General features: G+C 43.6%; 1 protein-coding gene across 1 annotated transcript in view; it reads right to left on the minus strand.

Annotated features, from left to right (window-relative positions):
* Nucleotides 1-20,042, minus strand: part of LOC126198559 (myotubularin-related protein 10-B) — a 159,782-nt gene extending 139,740 nt beyond the window's left edge. The window contains exons 1-5 of the mRNA XM_049934985.1: nucleotides 19,524-20,042; nucleotides 19,391-19,442; nucleotides 19,182-19,318; nucleotides 8,921-9,079; nucleotides 8,707-8,831 (exon numbers count right to left, since the gene is read on the minus strand). Coding sequence (XP_049790942.1) covers nucleotides 8,707-8,831; nucleotides 8,921-9,079; nucleotides 19,182-19,318; nucleotides 19,391-19,442; nucleotides 19,524-19,586 — 536 coding nt within the window. The 5' untranslated portion in view covers nucleotides 19,587-20,042. The remainder of the gene's footprint in view (nucleotides 1-8,706; nucleotides 8,832-8,920; nucleotides 9,080-19,181; nucleotides 19,319-19,390; nucleotides 19,443-19,523) is intronic.
* Nucleotides 20,043-21,077: the final 1,035 nt, after the last annotated feature.

The following is a 21,077-nucleotide window of genomic DNA, read 5'->3' on the forward strand; positions in this document are numbered from 1 at the left end:
GTACATATGATGAAAACTTGAACTGGAAGAAACATACTACTGAGCTTCTCAAACAAATAAGTTCAACTACTTTTGCTCTTCGTATAATTGCTCATCTTCGAAACAAAGTTATCAACCTACTGACATATTTTGCATACTTCCACTCAAATGTCTTGCCCGAATAACTTTCTGGGGACCTCATCATTCAGAAACAATTGATTGGACAAAAGAGAGCAGTAAAAATAATATGTGGCATTCATCCATGGACTTCGCATAGGTACCTCTTCAAGGAGCTAGGCATTTCAACTACACTATCACAACTTATATATTCACAGATGAAATTTGTGATAAATAATCCACCACAATCTGAGTAGAAGTGACATACATAACAACAACAATAGGGAGAAAAATGACCTTTATTACCCATTGTTAAATCAGGCAATGCCTCGGAAAGCAGCCAACAAAAAATTTTGATCACTTGCCCAATAACATAAAATGCCTGACAGGTAGTGAAGCAAGTTTTAAATCCAATTTAGAATAATTTCTCTTGAACAATTCCACCTATTCCAGTGTTGAATTTCTACTTAAAAATTGATAGAAAAAAATTACATGTAGGTACATGAGTAGGACAAAAAATAATAATTGACTCCCAATCTTAGTACAGCACAGTTTAAGTATCAATCAAAAATATTCCATTTTTGTCTGTTAGCTACACTTTCCATATATTATTTGAACGATTCTTTAATCAAAATTATGTAGAGCGACTCATTCCACATCATTTCAAATAATATATGGAACTGAAAAAAATGGAAAATTTTTGACTGGAACCTAAACAATGCTGTGCTAAGATTAGGAGTCTATTTTCTGTGATTCCCAACTATTTATGTTCTTCTGGAAGAATGTGTTAAGAACTAACATGTCGTTCTTGGCAAGTAACCACAAACAATAACAAAAAAAGAGGAAATAAAAATAGCACAACAGGCAGAAACTCGGAAATGTTTTTGAGAATTTATTTAAGAAAAGGGATGTGTACCAGAATATTAAGTTAACAAAAGTACCATTACAAGAATATATTATTAATCACCATACCGACGTTACGTTGCAGACAGTAACAATGAAAAGACTGCTATGCATTTAAGCTTTTGGCCAAATGGCTTTCTTCCACACACACACACACACACACACACACACAAACAAACAAGTTTTGTCTCTGGCTGCAGTGGCCGAACTGAGTTGTAAACGCGCCTGATGGGAGCAGCAATGAGGTGACAGGGGTAAGGATAAGACATGGGGCAGGGTAGGAGGACAGAAGATCGGAGTGGGGGAAGGTACAGTGCTGCTTGTGGGCTTGGGATATGGTTGGGACATGGTAGAGCTACTAGGTGCAGTCGGGAGGTTTGAGTGTGGGGGGAAGGGGGAGGGGGGGGGGGAAGGGAAGGAGAGAAGTAGAGATGGTGAGAAAAGACTTTGTGTGTGTGTGTGTGTGTGTGTGTGTGTGTGGGTGCGCGCACTGGTGGAACAGAAGCTGTGTAGTGCAGGAGTGGGAGCAGAGAAGAGGATTGGCATGCAAACGATGGCAGGCTGAGGGCAGGGGGGTTATGGGAACATAGGTCATACTGCAGAGAGAGTTTCCACCTGCACAATTCAGAAAAGTTGGTGATGGTAGGAAGGATCCAGGTGGTACAAGATGTGAAGCAGTCACTGAAGTAAAACACATTATGTCAGGCAGCACGTTAAGCAATTGGGTTGTCCAGCTGTCTCTCAGCCACCAACAAACTGTGTAGGTGGTAGTGGAAGGAGGAATGGTATAGATCTTGCATCTGGGTATGTTGCAGGGATATGAGCCATGGGGCAAGGGGTTAGCAGCCAGGACGGAATATGATCAGATAAGGATAATGCACAGATTTGTGTGGGCACCAGAATATCATTGTGGGAGACGAGAGGAGAGTAGTGGGAAGGATATTTCTCATTTCATGGCATGACGAGAGGTAGCTGAAACCCTGGCAGATAATGTGATTCAGTGTCTCAAGTATTGGGTGCTACAGAGTCACAAGGGAGGAGTCATTATTTGTGGTATGACAGAGGGTTTGTGGAGAATAGTAGATGAGTGTGGGGACAAGGCACAAGAGATCTTTTTCTGGACAAGGGGGGAGGGTTATTTCTTTCTCTGAAGGTCTCAGTGAGACTGTTTGGCATATCTGGGGGGGAGGGAAGGGGGAGGGACTACTTGTCAATACATATGTGATGGCCACAGGTGGGTACGCTGCTGTATTTGTAGTGACTTCTGGGAAGATAATGATATTCTGGTGAGAGTGCCAGATGAGGCATACAAAGCCGTGTGAGCTACGAAGAAACAATTCTGTATAAGAAGCTTCTAAAGAAATGTATAAATCTGGAAGATTATTGATATAAAGATACTTGCACAATCATTTACAGAAAGTGTGCAAGGGAGACAGTTCCCATAACTGAAATAATGTTTCAATCATTCCAATTTGCGAGAATGGAGTTGGAGAAGCCATTAAAAACTATACGAGGTGTTTCCGTAAGAGGGGGTAAAAATTTAACAGGACATAGAGGATGATCCACTGAACTATTTGAGGTAGGGAACCTGGGGTTGGAGAGGCCACCTTCAGGAGATAATAGGAATTAAACCACATTGCTGTGTACTTTTTTATTTATATTATTTGCAGTTAACTGCAAATACCATCAATGACACAATGAACATACCAGGGGTACTGTATCTTACAAAATGCGCTGAACCTGACAGCCATCAACCTCAATGGAAGTATGACATCAGAGAACAAGATTCTGACACACCCTGACAAATATACCTGGTGTGTTTTTAATCACATCACAGCCTGCTACAATTTTAGCAACTAATTCCATCATCATACCCACTGGGGTCTCATACACAAGTGGCTTTAGATATCCCAATAGAAAATACGCATGGGGATTCAGGTTAGGTGACCTCGCAGGCCATGGAACAGGACCTTCCCTTCCAATCCAGCGACTATATAGGAAATACAGCACTGAGATGGTTGCAGACATCCACACAGAAGTAAGGTGGTGCACTGTCATGCGGAATGGGTCCGTCGCTGATTCATAGCCTGTTCTGTCATGGGAAAATGTATATACGATATCTTATGGACAAGTAAAATAAATAAAACCTGAATCACGACTGCCTAGTAATCAGGCTCGTTGTCCTTATTTCCTTGCGGGAAATAAAGAACTTACATGGAATTTACTTCCATACCTCCTTAAGCTGGCTCCTATAACCCCAGGTTCCCTACCTCAAATTGTTCAATGGAGCATTCTCTATGTCCTGTTACATTTTTGCACACTCTTACAGAAACACCCTGCAAACCTATTAGCCTCTTCTCCATAATATTTAAGTTGGTCATGGAAATAATTAGTAACTACGTACAAAAAACTGGACTTAAACCAAGCGAAGGGACAAATTAGCTTTAGTTGTGGACATAGCACAATGGACCACCTGCAAGTCAGGTCACAAATTACAAACTAGAGAAACGAGTATGAATTATTACTTTGCCGGGGTTCATGGATTTTGAGAAAGTTTTTGACTTGAATTTCAACTAAATCTATGCTAATAGCCCTTGAGAAACACAACACTGATTCATTCTCTATTTGACTCACAGGAGAATGTTACCGAAATGCTGAGAAACTTGAGATAACAGGTTCTTGAAGATGGACACCAACTATCCTGCAAGCACTTTCTAATGTAGCTTCAAGAACCAGTATGCAATAAGAAATTAAGGAATACAGTACAGCCGCCTATGTATACTTCCATAAGGTCTCAAAAGACAATGTTAGACTGATTACAGCAAACACAGATGAATTTAAGCAGTCTTTCTTCGAAACCCTAATATGTGGTACAATAGAAAGCACCCTCTCCAAGCACTTCACAGTGATTTGTAAATTTGGTTACAATGGTGGATATAGATGTTAAGATGATGTTATACTGAAGAAGACAATGTGAATGCTACAGCTTTCAATTAGAATATGTATGAAGATTCATAAATTCGAAACTTGAAGAAGAGATGGCAAAAGTGGAGATATCATAGAACCTTTTCTCAGCAGCCCTAGAGAAAGTTTTCATTACTTAAATTTTAAAAAAAAGAAATGTGTGTCAATGGAACATACACACATTACCTTTCTTTCGCTGATGACACTGTATGGTTTGCCTCTGCAACAGACAACTCTCAACAACTAAATGATAAAGTTAATTAACAGCATAAGTCGTGAAGGTACAAGAGCATTTTATGAAATATATAAGAGTTTGGGTGGCATCAGTACCCTCAACGGCTTTTATAACTGAGCAAGGGCGATCAGTTCAAATTAGGAATCATCAAAAATGAAGTTAGCATTTATTAGTTGAAATAGCAGTACAGTTCTGGTTTCAGATGATTATATTTTTTTGTGTCTGAGGTACTCCTGGAGCAATGTGAAATGACACAAGGTCTTATAAGACGTGCTTGCCTCACCACGAGTGTTTCCTCCGAGTCTGCAACATTGTGTACTGCGCCATGGATCCCTTCCTAGTTAAGTTGCATGGTGTGGTCTTTCCAACAGTACTCTGCGGTTTCAGTTGTGATTCAGTCAGCCACACTTTTCAATAGGTGCACCACCAGTTATGCTCCCATGTTTCCTATAGCTGCCACTGCGGCACGTGGGTATTGCCATGAACAATTACATAACTGACAATGAGGTGCAAACACCCCCTCTCTCAAGATCCAGCAGTTGGTGTACTTAAGTTCGAAGATTCATACACTGAACCCATTCGTTATGTTTGCCAATTGAATAACTTTAACAGACTTTCATAGTGGCCAGGGCTCGACATCTTCTGAACAGGCATTGTATTGAAGAGTGACAGATTTATAAATCTCTTGTATATATTTTTACATTCAAATCAACTGATGCTGCAAATACAGTAAAGAAGTTGTATATTATTTTTACTATTCGATTATCCACTACAGAACCATAGAGCATGCAAAGGAAAACAAAACATAATCAACATGTATCTGATTTACATCCCAGGAAATGGGACAGTATGCATAGAGTGTCTACAGAAAGGTACCAGACTGTAAAGCTCATTGTAAACTAATAACGAGTTATTCTGTGGATAGAAAATCCAGAAAATCAACGGCATTTTGGCTTTTGCTTTGTAGTCAGAACTTTTTTCTATGAAGATTTCCTGGCATTTTCTGAGGTCTTGTCCACCTTGCACCAGCACGAAACTTAAAAAAAATTAAGCAAGATGGAACCCTTCGGGAAGTTTGGAGCTAAGCTTGAAAATAAATCACAATAAGAAGAAAACAATCTATAATCAACAGACTGACATGAAAAATGTACAAATTAGTAACTGGATTATAGAGCTAGCTGACAAATTTTTGTAATCAGGGCAATTAAATACAATGAGGATAGTTAAAGACAATGAGTGCATAGGCAGAAAAAGAAATATACAGAAAAGTAAAAGTGGACTACAGCACATATGGTATACTGCACAGTATTTTAAAAACTGAGCTTTCAAGTGTGAAACTGAAAGTTCACAATCAGTGTATATTACCAGTTTTGATCCATCCTGTTGGGATAATTTATGTGTATGTGAGAGCACTGCAATACTATGAAGCTAGAGGAAAGATGGTTGACTCAATGATAGTTGTACAAAGTCTACAGAAATCAGATGAGGAATTTATGATGGAGTTGGGATATGTCACTCACTTTAGAAGTCTCACTCACCATTTAGTTTGCCAGAGCCAAAGAAACAGTAAAGGTCAAGACATTTTATGATACGCAGCCACTAGCACTGAGAAATAAACTATAATGAAGGAGTATATTCACCAAGTGACAGCAGGGGGGAACGCGCGCACACGCGCACACACACACACACACACACACACACACACACACACACACACACACACAACAAACAAAAGGATTAAACTTTCACAAGCTTTCAGAGCCATTGGCTTATTGGCTCCTCCTCCTGGTAGAAGCATTGAAGGGGGTGGAAGAGGGTGAAGGAAAAGGACTGGGTAGGTTTAGGGGACAGGGGTACAGTTCAGAAAAGTCAGCCAGAACCGTGTATTAGGGGAAACTTACCAGACAGGATGAGATGGAAAGACTGATTATTGGGACTGCAGTGGACAAGATTTGAAATCCTGAGAGCTTAAAGGTTAAAGACAGGGTAACATGCAAGACAGAGATTAATACTAAAACATCATGCATGAGTTAATAAGAGTAAAAAGCTAAGTGCATTGTATGTAACATAAGTGGAGGGGGTAGGGGGGTGGGCCAAAAATATACAAGTCAGAAAATGAAAGACGTAGATAATAAATTGGAGTGAAGAAAGAAATAGTTACTGTCAATAAATGTTGAGATGGAAGGAATTAATGTAAGTTAAGGCCAGGTAGTTGGCCAGAACCAAGGACCTGTTGTAGTACTAGTTCCCAAATCTGAGAAACTGGTGGTGTCTGGGGCAAGAATCCATATGGCGTGTGTGGTGAAACAGGCACCGAGGTCATGACTGTAATGTAGTACAGCATGCTCTGCAACAGGATACCGTGTGTTGCCTGCATACACCCTCTGCCTATGCCCATTCACCCTTACTGACAACTGGGTGGTAGTCATATCAATGTAAAACGCTGAACAGTGTTTACATAATGGCTGGTATATGACGTGTCGTTTCACAGGAGACTCTCCTTTTGACAGTATATGTTTAGCCAGGTACACGGCTGTAATAGGTGGTGGTAGGAGGGTGCATAGGGCAAGTCTTGCACTGGGGACGGTAATAGGGGTAGGAGCCGTAGGATAATACTGGATGAGAAGTGAGGTGCTCCAAAGTTGTTTATTAGAGGGGTCATTAGTACCAGGAAGGATAGCCCAGGAAATCTGTTTTTGGCCTAGGCTGTGATTAATTACGTCCAGTGAAGGCTGAAGTAAGAGTGGTGGTATATTGCTGTAAACAGTCTGCATCCGAACAAATATGTTTGCCTCGATTGCCAAGGCTGTATAGGAGGGAACATTTGACATGGAAGCTATGGCGACTGTCAAAATATAAGTACTACTGTTTGTTAGTGGGCTTATGGGCAATTCAGGAACAGTCACTGTTTCCGAAGATCAGTAGTGATAATGGACACTGTGCACTCTTTGACTGAAACATCTTTAAGGGCAGGAGCTATCATCAGGACTCTTACTTTCAAGTGTGGTAGGCTTGTGCATCTTTGATCAACTTTGCTCATTATGATCTCCAAGTATTTTCCATTTCCCACGGAAGAAGAGGGGACACAATTTTCTTGAGGTATGCCCTACTCAACTGAAGTCTCTCATCGAAGATTAGCTCCTAAAGAGCTATTGAATCACAGGAATATTGTGTGTGTGTGTGTGTGTGTGTGTGTGTGTGTGTGTGTGTGTGGAGGGGGGGGGGGGGATAGTAGTGTACAGGTGGGAAGAGAGATGAACGTTGTCTGCTGGAGTGTGCACGGACTAGACTGCCAACAGGCAGAGTATCGGGAGGCTGAGGGGCAGGGAGGTGGGAAAAAAAGGAACAAAACAGGAGTGGAGCATGGAAAGATAGACAGATGCGTTGGCAGAGGGCTACAAATAAACACAGTGGGAGATGAGATCAACGGTAACAAACTGTCTCCACACCCTGCACCCAGCAGTTTCCACCCTCACTGTCCTATCACCTCCTCCCCATGCACGATGCTGCAGTTTTTCATGTACCTCTGTGTTTAGGATGTCATATTTCCTGAAATGTGTGTGTCATACACTAACATAATTTTGAAAGTACATTCAGAGGCATACGTAAATACCATCTGCAAAAAAAAAAAGTGTCAAGAATGCACTTAGTAGTAAAAAAGTAATAAATTAAAAGTCACACTTCATGGGGCAGTTTACTGCAACACAGTGGAAATGTAGTAAGTGATTAAGTTTTTTCTTTTCATCATTTTGTGGGGATTTTCAATGATAAAAAGTGTCATAAAGGTTTGAAATTATGGGTATAATTTGTTGTAGGTCACTAAGTGCTCTCATTCTCATGGGCTACACTGCTTTTTTCAACACACCCCTTTCACACATATGTAGTTCTTACCCTCACAACGATTCTTTCCAGACAACACATGACATGTGTGCCAAGTTCAAGTTTGACTGAAACCAGATCAGTGTAGACACAGCAGTCAAGATTTATTCTGTCAGTTTCTGCAGCAGTAGCAGAAAATGTTACAAAAGACACTGTATGCAGTTCCTCTCGTAATATTTGCCCAGAAACTGGTAGGGGTGGACCCGCATTGATTGATACCAGCAATTCACACTGAATTTTAAAGCAATTGTCATTGTCAAGACATCTCTAGTCCCTGTCATTAATGTTTTTACAGCCACTGTTCTTACATAGTGTTCAATGGCTGTGAGTGATTCAATATTCCTTGTAGATTGACTGACTACTTTGATACATGAAACTGGACAACTTTATTCAACTGGCAGTAATGGACATGTACAAACAAGATAGCTCCTGCCTGACATTCTGTCATGTCTTCACATTGACCAATTTTAATGTGCTTCGAGAGAGAGAGAGAGAGAGAGAGAGAGAGAGAGAGAGAGAGAGAGAGAGAGAAGGGGGGAGGGGGAGAGGCTGGAAGGTGGGAGGGGAGGGAGAGAGGGAGGGGAGGGGGAGAGGGAGGGGGAGAGAGATAGAGAGAGGCTTCAACTTACCTGTAATCATAAGCAAACAACAAATGATGTCTGGAAGGAAAAGCATGATGAAGCAATGCATTTGTCAGCATTTTTCCATGCCCTACAGGTGAGAATTTGAAGCTAAAAGAAAGTACCCTCATATTCTGAAAATAAAGGCAACAAAATTCATTACTGACTTGTATGGAGTTCTAATACTATGAAGTTCAACAGTATAAAAATTAATTGTACCAACCTTGCAAATTATGTATATCCCTTTAACCTTATTAGTGGACACATTACTGCCGGGAATCAATTTCTTTTTCTTGTCACCAAAAACTTGATACACAATATCAACATTTGAAAGACAAACTTCATTTTCTGCTAGAAGTGAGTTTTGCTGACTTAAGGAGTCCTACAAAATAAAACAGAAAGTAATGAAGAACATACATTGATTACAGAGCTACTCAACAAACATACATATTGGAAGAGGAAAGGAAGACAAGTAACATAAAAATATAGAACATGGTTTCAAAACACACACACACACACACACACACACACACACACACACACACACACAGATATAATCAGGGTTAGGGTATTTAGGTGCGCACTTTTTTCTTAGTGTAAATTAAAACTCTTTGGGATCCCTTTTTCCTCCAACCATGCCTGTAATTTATTTATTTATTTTTCTTTTCCTGTAGCTTTTCAGTACTCTTTCTGAGCGCACTTTATTATTTATATGAGAAATGACTTGTGAGTTTAATTCCATTTGTATATGATTTCGAATCAATATACCATTTCAGACCGCTGTGCAGAACACCAATGGCATATTAAAAATACAGAACTGGAGAAATCGGCAATTGCGGAGCAAAGCCTCATGAACAAACATAAAATACTGTTTGAAGAAACAAAAACTTTGTCCCATGCTTCCACATACTGGGATTTTTTTTTTTTTTGTGGTTTTCGGGCGCACAACTTCAATGGTCATTAGCGCCCTGACTACTCTAAGAATGCACCGCGAGGCACAAGTTGACAACAACAACTAAAAGGGAAAACACAATAAAAGACAGACTGACAGGCATAGGATTAAAAAACATCATCAAATGTCCTTAGCGAGGTTTGTCAAATTGATAAAACAAAGAACACGAGCAGCTGCTCGTGGGTCATCCGCTAAAATGGCATCTAAAGTAGTAGGCAGGTTAAGATCGAGGCGCAGTGTTTTAAGATCGGGACAGGACATTAAAATGTGACGAACTGTCAGCAAGTGCCCACATGGGCAGAACGGCGCCGGCGCAGCCGTCAGCAGATGGCGATGGCTGAACCGGCAGTGTCCAATTCTTAACCTTGCTAAAACGACCTCCTCCCGCCGAGAAGGGCGTGAGGAGGACGTCCAAGCCACGGGAAGAGGTTTTAAGGCCCGAAGCTTGTTGTCGGTAAGTGCAGCCCAATCGGCATGCCACAGCGACACAACGCGCCGACAAATGACCCTGCTAAAATCGGACGAAGGGACACAACAAGAAGCTGTCCGAGGCTGGAGGACCGCAGCCTTGGCCGCAGCATCTGCAGCTTCGTTCCCAGGGATACCGACATGGCCAGGAACCCACATAAAGCTAACCGGCGTACCGACGTCCACCAGCTGCTGAAGAGAGCGTTGGATCCGGTGTACGAAAGGGTGAACCGGGTACGGATCACTGAGGCTCTGGATGGCGCTCAGGGAATCTGAGCAGATGACATAAGCAGAATGTCGGTGGCGGCAGATGTACAGAACAGCCTGGTAGAGGGCAAAGAGCTCAGCTGTGAAGACCGAACAATGGCCATGGAGCCGGTATTGGAAACTTTGTGCCCCGACAATAAAGGAACACCCGACCCCGTCATTGGTCTTAGAGCCATCTGTATAAATGAAAGTCATGTTGTTGAACTTCGAACGAAGTTCCAAAAAACGGGAGTGGTAGACCGAACCGGGGGTGACCTCTTTTGGGAGCGAGCTGAGGTCGAGGTGAACGCGGACCTGAGCCTGGAGCCAAGGTGGCGTGCGGCTCTCGCCCACTCGAAAGGTTGCAGGGAGTGAAAAATGAAGGTGTTGAAGGAGGCGACGAAAGCAAACTCCAGGGGGCAGCAAGGCAGAGACATACAACCCGTATTGAAGGTCAAGAGAGTCGTCAAAAAAGGAACGATAAGAAGGATGGTCGGGCATTGACAGTAGCCGACAGGCATACCGACAAAGCAGTATATCGCGCCGGTAGGTGAGTGGCAATTCGCCAGCGTCAGCATGAAGACTCTCTACGGGACTGGTATAAAATGCTCCGATCGCAAGTCGTAAACCCCGATGTTGTATGGAGTTGAGGCGGCGTAAGATGGATGGCCGTGCAGAGGAGTATACGAAGCTCCCATAATCCAGCTTGGAGCGGACGATCGACCGATATAGACGAAGTAGGACGGTTCGATCCGCTCCCCACGACATACCACTGAGAACACGGAGGACATTTAAAGAACGGGTACAACGGGCGGCCAAATATGACACATGTGGAGACCAGCTAAGTTTCCTGTCAAAGGTAAGGCCTAAAAATTTGATTGTCTCCACGAGTGGGAGAGCAACCGGACCGAGTCGTAAGGACGGTGGGAGAAACTCTTTGTAGCGCCAGAAGTTAACACAGACCGTCTTCTCGGCAGAAAAACGGAAGCCATTGGCGACACTCCAGGAGTAAAGACGGTCAAGAGAACGCTGAAGACAGCGCTCCAAGACACGTGGACACTGCGCGCTGCAATAGATGGTAAAATCGTCCACGAAAAGGGAGCCTGATACATCAGCTGGGAGGCAATCCATTATTGGATTGATCGCGATGGCGAAGAGAGCGACGCTCAAAACTGAGCCCTGTGGCACCCCATTCTCCTGGCGAAAGGTGTCGGACAGGACAGAACCCACACGTACCCGAAACTGGCGATCCATTAAAAAGGAACGAATAAAAAGAGGGAGGCGACCGCGAAAGCCCCACGTATGCATGGTGCGGAGAATGCCCGCCCTCCAACAGGTGTCGTAAGCCTTCTCCAAATCAAAGAACACAGCCGCGGTCGGGCGCTTCCGCAAGAAGTTATTCATGATGAAGGTCGACAAGGTAACCAGATGGTCGACAGCAGAGCGGCGCCTTCGAAATCCACATTGTACATTGGTAAGTAGGCGTCGAGACTCGAGCAGCCAAACCAATCGAGAGTTAACCATTCGCTCCATCACTTTACAGACACAGCTGGTAAGCGAGATAGGTCGATAACTGGAAGGCAAGTGCTTGTCCTTCCCCGGCTTAGGAATCGGGACAACAATAGACTCGCGCCAGCATGCGGGAACATGTCCCTCAATCCAGATGCGATTGTATGTACGAAGAAGAAAACCTTTGCCCGCAGGAGAAAGGTTCTTCAGCATCTGAATATGAATAGAATCAGGCCCTGGAGCGGAGGACCGTGATCGGCCAAGTGCGGTTTCGAGTTCCCGCATGGTGAATGGGGCATTATAACTTTCACAATTCGAGGAGCGGAAGTCACGTGGCCTAGCCTCCTCGGCCTGTTTGCGGGGGAGGAAGGCAGGGTGGTAATGAGCGGAGCTCGAAACCTCGGCGAAAAAGCGGCCGAAGGCATTGGAGACAGCCCCAGGGGCCACAAGGACTTCATTCGCGACCTTCAAGCCAGAAATTGGGGAGTGGACCTTAGTGCCAGATAGCCGGCGCAGGCTACCCCAGACAACAGAAGAAGGAGTAGAACTGTTGAAGGTGCTGGTGAAAGCAGCCCAGCTGGCTTTCTTGCTTTCTTTAATAATACGACGACACTGAGCACGTAATCGTTTATAATTAATACAATTCGCCACTGTAGGGTGGCGTTGAAAGGTGCGTAAAGCACGTCGACGAGCACGTATAGCGTCCCTACATGCTGCGGTCCACCAGGGGACCGGTACGCGACGTGGAGAAGAGGTAGGGTGAGGGATGGAATATTCAGCAGCAGCGAGAATGACTTCCGTGAGGTGTGCGACCTGACGATCGCAGCTTGTGAAGGTTTGATCCTGAAAGGTCGCCCTGGAAGAGAAGAGCCCCCAGTCTGCCTTGGAGATGGTCCAACGAGAGGAGCACGGAGAGGGAGTATGCTGCAGGAGATGGATAATACACGGGAAGTGGTCGCTTGAATATGTATCAGCAAGGGCATACCACTCAAACCGGCGTGCAAGTTGGGGAGTACATATAGAGAGGTCTAAATGGGAATAGGTATGAGATGTGTCCGAAAGAAAAGTAGGGGCGCCAGTATTGAGGCAGACAAGATTGAGCTGGTTGAAAAGGTCTGCTAACAAGGAGCCCCTCGGGCAGGATGCTGGAGAGCCCCAAAGAGGATGGTGGGCATTGAAGTCTCCAGTTAACAAAAATGGTGCAGGTAGCTGAGCAACAAGTTGCGTCATGTCTGCCCTGGTAACGGCAGATGACGATGGAGCGTAAACGGTACAAAAGGAAAACGTAAAAGTGGGGAGAGTAATGCGGATGGCAACTGCCTGCAGGCCGGTGTGCAACGTGATGGGATCGTAGTAAATATCATCCCGGACCAGCAACATTACCCCTCCATGAGCTGGGATACCTACCATAGGGGGTAGGTCAAAACGCACAGAGGTGTAGTGTGCCAAGGCAATTTGATCGCATGGGCGTAGCTTCGTTTCCTGGAGGGCTACGACGAGCGGACGATGCGAGCGGAGCAGCAACTTCAAGTCCTCTCGGTTGGAGCGAACGCTGCGAATATTCCAGTTAATAAGTGCCATCGGAAGAAAAGGAAGATGAGAGAAGGGGTCACCTCGAAGGCCGCTGAGGGCCTGGCTTCGAGCGAGCACTGCCGCCGCTAGCAGTAGGCGGACAGTCATCGTCCATTGGTTCTATAGGTTCATCGGCCATCTTGGGAAGATGGCCGGGAGGGGGAGCTTCCTCCGCCGGTGAACGGCCAGATGTTCGGCTACCAGCGGTGCGGCCAGGCGAAAGGGATGACGGCCTGGGGCGGCAACCGCTGGGTGGCGCAGGAGAAGAAATGCGCCGTGGCGGAGAAGGAGAACTGTGCTTCCTATTAGCCTTCTTGGATGGTCGTTTGGTGGAAGTACCGGACGAAGGCTGGGAGGTCGAGGTACGTAGGAAGTCTGCACGGGACGGTTCCTTCTTGAAGGCCCGTGCATCTGACTTCTGGGTCTTCGTCTTAGCAGAAGCTGATGAAGGGGCTGGTGTCTGTGGGGTGATGGGACGAAGAGGAGACGTCGACCGCGCGATCTTAGCACTGGCCGAACGGACGACCGTGGTGCTGAAGGTCAGATCGCATGTCTGGGTTGCTACCTCCCGGGTAGTCCGAGGAGAGGTGAGGACAGTGCTGTATTTCCTCGCTGGGAGCAGCGTGGGCTGCCTACTAGCCAATAGCTTGCGAGCAGCCGAGGTGGACACTTTCTCTTTGACTCGAATTTCCTGGATACAGCGTTCCTCCTTATAGACAGGACAGTCGCGGGAGGATGCGGCATGGTCACCCTGACAGTTCACACAACGAGGAGACGGAGGTGGACAGTCACCCTCATGGGCATCCCTGCCACAAGTGACACATTTAGCCGCATTGGAACAAGACTGTCGAGTGTGATTGAAACGCTGACACTGGTAGCAGCGCGTAGGTGTCGGGACATAGGGGCGAACAGAAATAACCTCGTAGCCCGCCTTGATGCGCGATGGCAGCTTAACACTATCGAAGGTTAAGAAAAGTGTCCGGGTCGGTACAAGGTCATTGTTGACTTTTTTCATGACCCGATGGACAGCCGTCACGCCCTGCTCAGCGAGGAAAGATTGAAGCTCCTCGTCAGTCAATCCGTCGAGAGAGCTACTATAGACTACACCACGAGACGAATTCAAGGTGCGGTGGGCCTCCACCCGGACAGGGAACGTGTACAAGAGTGTGGCCCGAAGCAGTTTTTGTGCCTGAAAGGCACTCTCAGTTTCTAGTAATAAGGTACCGTTACGCAACCTGGTACAAGATTTGACAGATCCGGCTATGGCATCTACGCCCTTCTGGATAACGAAAGGGTTGACAGAGGAAAAATCCTTTCCGTCCTCAGATCGAGAAACTACGAGGAACTGTGGGGCAGGCGGTAGTATTTTTGTCACTGTTGGCTGGTCACGTTTCCGTTTGTGGGTCGAAGTCGAAAGCGATGGAGTAGAATCCATTGCGGAGGAATCCCCCATGATTGCCAGCGTCTCCGATGGCGCGCTCCTTCCTTGTGGGGACCCTCTCAGAGGGCACTCCCGCCTTAGGTGAATGTTTACACCTCAGGTCACACCTCCCGAGAAACAGATGGAGGGACCAATCGGCATGGTCAGAAGGTATCAGCTCAGGCAATCACCCCTCCCCGGGCCTGGCCTTTACCAGGGGGTACGCGCGTGCCTTACATGTCTACCCAGGGCGGGGACTTACGCGTTACCCCGTCACCAGCTACGCGTGCGAACGCGTGGGTCGGCCTTCAGACACGCACAGGGAGGAAGGAAGAAGAGGAAAAAGAAGAGAGAGGGAGAAAGAGGACAGACTGTCTCAAACGCCGAGGCGGAGACCAGAGAAGGCAAGGAGAAGAAGGCAATGAGAAAGCAAGGAGAAGGAGGCAAGGAGAAGGCGAGGAGAAGAAGGCACTGAGAAGGCAAGGAGAAAAAGGCAATGAGAAGGCAAGGAGGAGTCAAGGGAAAGAGTAAGGAAGACAGTGAAGTGGAGAAGAGCAAAGAAAGGAACCAACAAAAGGAAGGAAGAAATGAGAAGTGAAAACCAAAAAGACCACGATTATAGGTCGTGAAACCGTCCGTCTCTGGACGCAGGCGCTAACTACCCCCGTGAGGGGGATGGACTCCTTTTAGTCGCCTCTTACGACAGGCAGGAATACCTCGGGCCTATTCTAATCCCCGGACCCGCAGGGGGGACATACTGGGATTCTGTTATTGAGGAGCCTGTTGAAATAAGAATGAGCGAGAAGCACTTTAACCACGATAGCAGATACTATCTGAGCAATGCATGGAAACGAGCGCTTGATGCAGAGAAGCAGCACAGACATTCCTTGAAGGCTTTATGTTTTCACAGAAGTGGTGGCACCGTCTGCGACAGCAGTATGTTATCACCGACCAATCACAAGCTGACAAATCTGAAGCCGTCGATGAGCTATATAAGGCCACGACAGCTTCAGTGAAGACAGTCAATGCTCCTGACGATGGAGGCTATTGTCAAAAGCTTGAGATTTTATCCCAAACTGATGTAGCAAGAAAACCGAGAATGTTTTGAGTATAACACGGTCTTGCAGGGGCAGGGGCAATGGAATATTTTGCTTGCATCAGGGAGCAGTTACATGGCTTTGCCAATGACAAACTTCACTCTGGTCTCACATCTAGAGATGCCATTCGGAATTAATACAAAATTTGCACCACTGGTTTCTGTGGATGTTGAAACAAGCTTAAGCATTTACATAGGCATTCTAAATGCTAACAGAAACAGACTAATTTTTAAATATGTAGAAATGCTTAAAGTCTTTAAGTACAACAGCTTCAAGTTTATTTTTCCTTCGTCTGATGGGTAATGATTTGACGTACTTGTTTATAGCTCAATAACCTAGAATTAGTTGAATCACTTGAGTAAATCAGTTCCCTTTTACCATTTTACCTCATTCTAGCACATTTCCCTTCCTTTCTTCATCTGAAATTTGCACATAAAAATCCTAACTCTGGTTATAACACAGAAACTTCAGGTGTGCCCCAGGGAACTTTGTTGGGACCCTTGCTGTTCATATTGTATATTAATGATCTTGCGAGCAATATTAATAGTAACCTCAAACTTTTTGTAGATGATGCAGTTATCTATATTAAAGTTCAGTCTGAAAGAAGCTGCATAAATATTCAGTCAGGTCTTGATAAAATTTCAAAGTGGTGCAAAGATTGGAAACTTGCTTTAAGTGTCCAGAAATATAAATTGTGCAATTCACAAAATGAAAAAACACAGTATCCTGTGACTATAATATCAATCAGTCAAAACTGGAATCAGCCAACTCGTACAAATATTTGGATGTAACACTCGGTAGGTATAAGAAATGGAACAATCACATAGGCTAAGTCATGGTGGTAGATTACAGTTTACTAGTAGACTACTGGGCAAGTGCAATCAGTCTACAGAGTAGATTGCTTACAAATCACCCAGGTGGTCCATTCTACAATATTGCTCCAATGTGTGGGACCTGTACCAAATAAGGCTAACAGGGGATATTGAATGTACACAAGAAGAGCAGCAGAAATGGTCACGAGTTTGTTTGAGCTTTGGGAGAGTGTCAAGAGATGCTGAAGAAAGTGAACTGGCAGACTTGTAAAGATATATGTAAACTAGCATGAGAAAGTCTACTTACAAAGTTTCAAGAACCAGATTTCAATGAGGACTCTAGAAATATACAACAACTCCTATGTATCGCTCACATAGGGTTCGCGTGGACAAGATTAGAATAATTACAGCATGCACAGAGGACTTCAGAGAATCATTCTTCCCGCACTCCATATGTCAATGAAACGGGAAGAAACCCTAATAAATGGTACAACGGGACATATCCTCTGCCATGCTCTTCACAGTGGTTTGCGGAGTGTAGATGTAGATGCAGCTGCAATAGGTGTCAAGCATGTGGGTACCAAAATAACAAGGAGATAAATGGTATTCTCTTTCTACTGTAACTACTAAGACTTAGAATTTGTGAAAGTGACATTAAAGCAATATTTATATTTACGTCAATCTCTTGATATCAGAGGAGAGATTTTAAGGAAACTGTAAAGTTTAAAACTTTAGTCCTGACATCTAAAATAGCTCCAGCACTTCAGAGACTGTGGAAACCGGGATGATAAGTCTGGGAAGATTAAGATTCTGAATGGACTGAATACATTTCAATGCCTTAGTACTTGCAAGAGGAGAATGCTGGAACTGGTGAAAGTAGGTGTGTGTGTGTGTGTGTGTGTGTGTGTGTGTGTGTGTGTGTGTGAATTCTCATGTACATAATTGAAAATCAAGTTATCAAAACATAGTATGAGGTGCGCAGCACTTTGCAGAATAATTTTCCTTTGTGAAAGATCTGGAAGACATTCATGGTGCACAGACAATAATACGATGACAGCTTCATTTGCCAAACAAGATTCATTTCTAGGAACGCCTCACATTAGTATAATCACACCAAGCTATATGGCAAAGCCTGGATTTGACATATCTAGGTCACAAAAGAATCTAAGGAGAGGTAGGAGAGATCAAATGGTTGGTCAACACACACACACACACACACACACACACACACACACACACACCTTACTCGTGCACATCATACGTGGCAAAGAAGTAAACTGAAAAATTTTCTTATGAGGCTGCTTATGCAGGTAATTATCAATCTACTCTAAGAGTAAAATTCTAAACCTAGTGGTTACCAATTTCTTACATCTCTAATTTTATGAGTAAATGACAGGCACAATGTTTGCAAGTAAATATAGTTACAGTTGAAACAGATATTACTATAGTAACACACTGAAAGCAGAACAACTATCCCAGCATGTACTTTAGGTGGTTTGAGTAAACTAGGCTACAGAAAACCTACATGGTTCAATAGAGATTCCAACCACCTTCCTTCCAATGAGAGTAAAGTGTTTTCTAATTTTGCCACATCACTTAGCTCAAGCAATAAAATGCACAGGTGCATTGAAGTCCTACTTCAGAAATAATGCCGTTTTGACAATATCTGCGAGCTAAGAATGATACAGAAAGTGAGGCATCAAAAATTTGCGACTTACTTCACTGTTGGGCCAATATGCCTGATACCCAGGTCCAATATCAGCACTGTAATCACTTAGTAAGAAAATTGTCATGCTGACTATAAAATACTGTACATTAACTATACTTCATTTAATACAGCATTGTGCTTGATAATTCAGCAAGTCTAGCCCTTGGGGGCCAAATGAAAGTCAAACACAGTTCTTTTCTCAAGCACTGTATGCTCACTGTTCTGAGGTACAATCACAACAATTTAAATATTGTTGTCAACATGCTGAGAACGTTTTCCCATTGCACTACAATCTGTCCATCACGATGTTATTTTACTGTATAATGTTCAAAGCATTAAGTGCTAACGCGATGTGTAAGCCCTGTATGTTCAGGTTTTTGGTGGGGCTGTAAGTGAACAATGTCATGGTACATTATGCACATTGACTGCCAGTCTTACCTTTGTGAAACAGTCTATACCAAAGTCACACAACTACTATCCCTCTGCTCCCAGCAAATCACACTAAAACCATCAATTTATAATTGACAAATTGGAACAAAACAAAAAATGTTTCTACATGTCAATTTCTAGAAAGAACCCTATAACTAGTGTGAATTGACAGTTTTCACAGAACGGTATTGAAATGAACTGTTTGAGTTGTAAGGTATACTGGTTTCCCAAAAGGCAACAGCCTATAAAAACTTTAAATACAACGATATACCTCTTGTGCCCGATCGTCTGTGGTAACAAATGATAATTTGAAATTGGTGACATAAAGTGTTCCAGATTTGCCATGTTTCTGTTCACTCACTGGAGCAAACATTAAGACATTCTGTGCTTCTGCGATGACGACTTCACCTGTAAATTCACAACAATGTAATTTCACAAGCACCTTCAAGTAATGCATAACTGTACTAAATAATTACCAACCCGCTAAGATTCTTGGGTTTAGCTCGGTGATGGAATCCTCTCCACTAGTATTCTGTTAAAAGATAAAGAAATATCCACTAAGTAATGAATCTTTCATGCTGCGAATGATGGAGTGCTCTAAACAAGAAAGTACCTGCAGATCCTGATCGTCAAGTCCTACGTAGCTCCGGAAGCTGTTTGTCATTTTATCTGACATAACTGCTACTTTGATTGTGTTCTCGGAATAGAAGCTTAAGTAACCATATTTTCTATAACCCTGTCACCTTACGGATCAGAACGAGATTGTAGAATCAGAAACCCTAGAATCACATTTGTCACACATCACGTATCAGACATTATTTAAAAGCTGTCATTGCCTATTTGTGTTATATTCTTCACGAGTCCAGCATGGCAGCATATTTTTAAAACACATTACTCTCTTCCCTTAAATATTTTTTCCTAAATTGTCACACGTAACTTGTGTATCAGTGGTGCACAGCGTGTAATACTTCAAACAGTCCTAGCCGTAGAGCTATAATTTTTTTCATTTCTGTCGAAGTTTTAATATAAAATATAAATTTTGATAACAAATACACATCGATTTTGAATTTTAATAAATTTGGACGTAGAAATAACCCAAAACAATACACATCATAGACGTGACGCGCATATCTTTACACCCTTCAAAAATAATCTCTTTGGTATTACGATGTTGTAAAATCTGTGATACTTTCCTCGAACAACGATTTGTAAGAAACACCGCTTATCACACAGACATGCATTTCATGCACTTTCTTCGTAATTCCTGGGGTGGTGGCACATCTGGGCCGACCACTATCACAAGAAAGTCCATTAACAAAGTTTTATGAACGTAATTTCAATGATTAATCTAGGTATATACTACAACACTCTTCGTAACACTCACATAGGGTTCGTGAGGATAACACTAGAAATAATTACTGCACGTACAGGGGCATTCAAACAATCATTCTCTCCGTGCTCCATACATGAATGGAACAGGAAGAAATCCCAATGGGACGTACCCCTGCCACGCACCTCACGGTGGTTTGCAGCGTATGGATGTAGATGTAGATAGATACAGATGTCGGATCGAAATTTAAACTTATTTGTCCACTTGGCAACAGATGCATGTGAAGGAACAGGGTCCCCCCAGTGTGTTCCGAAAAATGGCATAAATTTGTTTTGCTTTTGGGGAAGTTGTCGCCGCCAGGATAAATGTCACAGTATTCTTTGGTGTCTATTTGGAGCGGAGTAAGACATAGTTATTTTAGTCCTTCAATGATTACACATAGTTACTGGTACTTGTAACAGTTACGAAATTGTGTTAATAAAGAAATGAACTTTTTTAGGTAGCATTTGACATTCTGTGATCAAGCGAACATCCAGGAATACTACAAAGTGGTGATCCCACAAAAACGCGAAAATATGCGAGCAGGCATGCAAAGTGAGACGATATCGTTGGCATAAGAGCCGATTCGTATTCAAATATTCAAACCACGAGACAGCTAGAGAATCTATAGAACGATTTACAGATGCAGCTATAAAAACTTCAGTCGGCAATAGAGGAATAGGAAAATTCATTGGTAGTCGACATAAAGCTGCCAACAAGAGAATTACAGTGGTCAAAAAACCACGAGTGAAGGTACATACGCCGCAGTTATTGCCAGAAAAACCGGAACATTGGTTT

The sequence above is a fragment of the Schistocerca nitens genome, chromosome 8, assembly GCF_023898315.1.
Source record: "Schistocerca nitens isolate TAMUIC-IGC-003100 chromosome 8, iqSchNite1.1, whole genome shotgun sequence".
NCBI classification, from domain to species: domain Eukaryota; kingdom Metazoa; phylum Arthropoda; class Insecta; order Orthoptera; family Acrididae; genus Schistocerca; species Schistocerca nitens.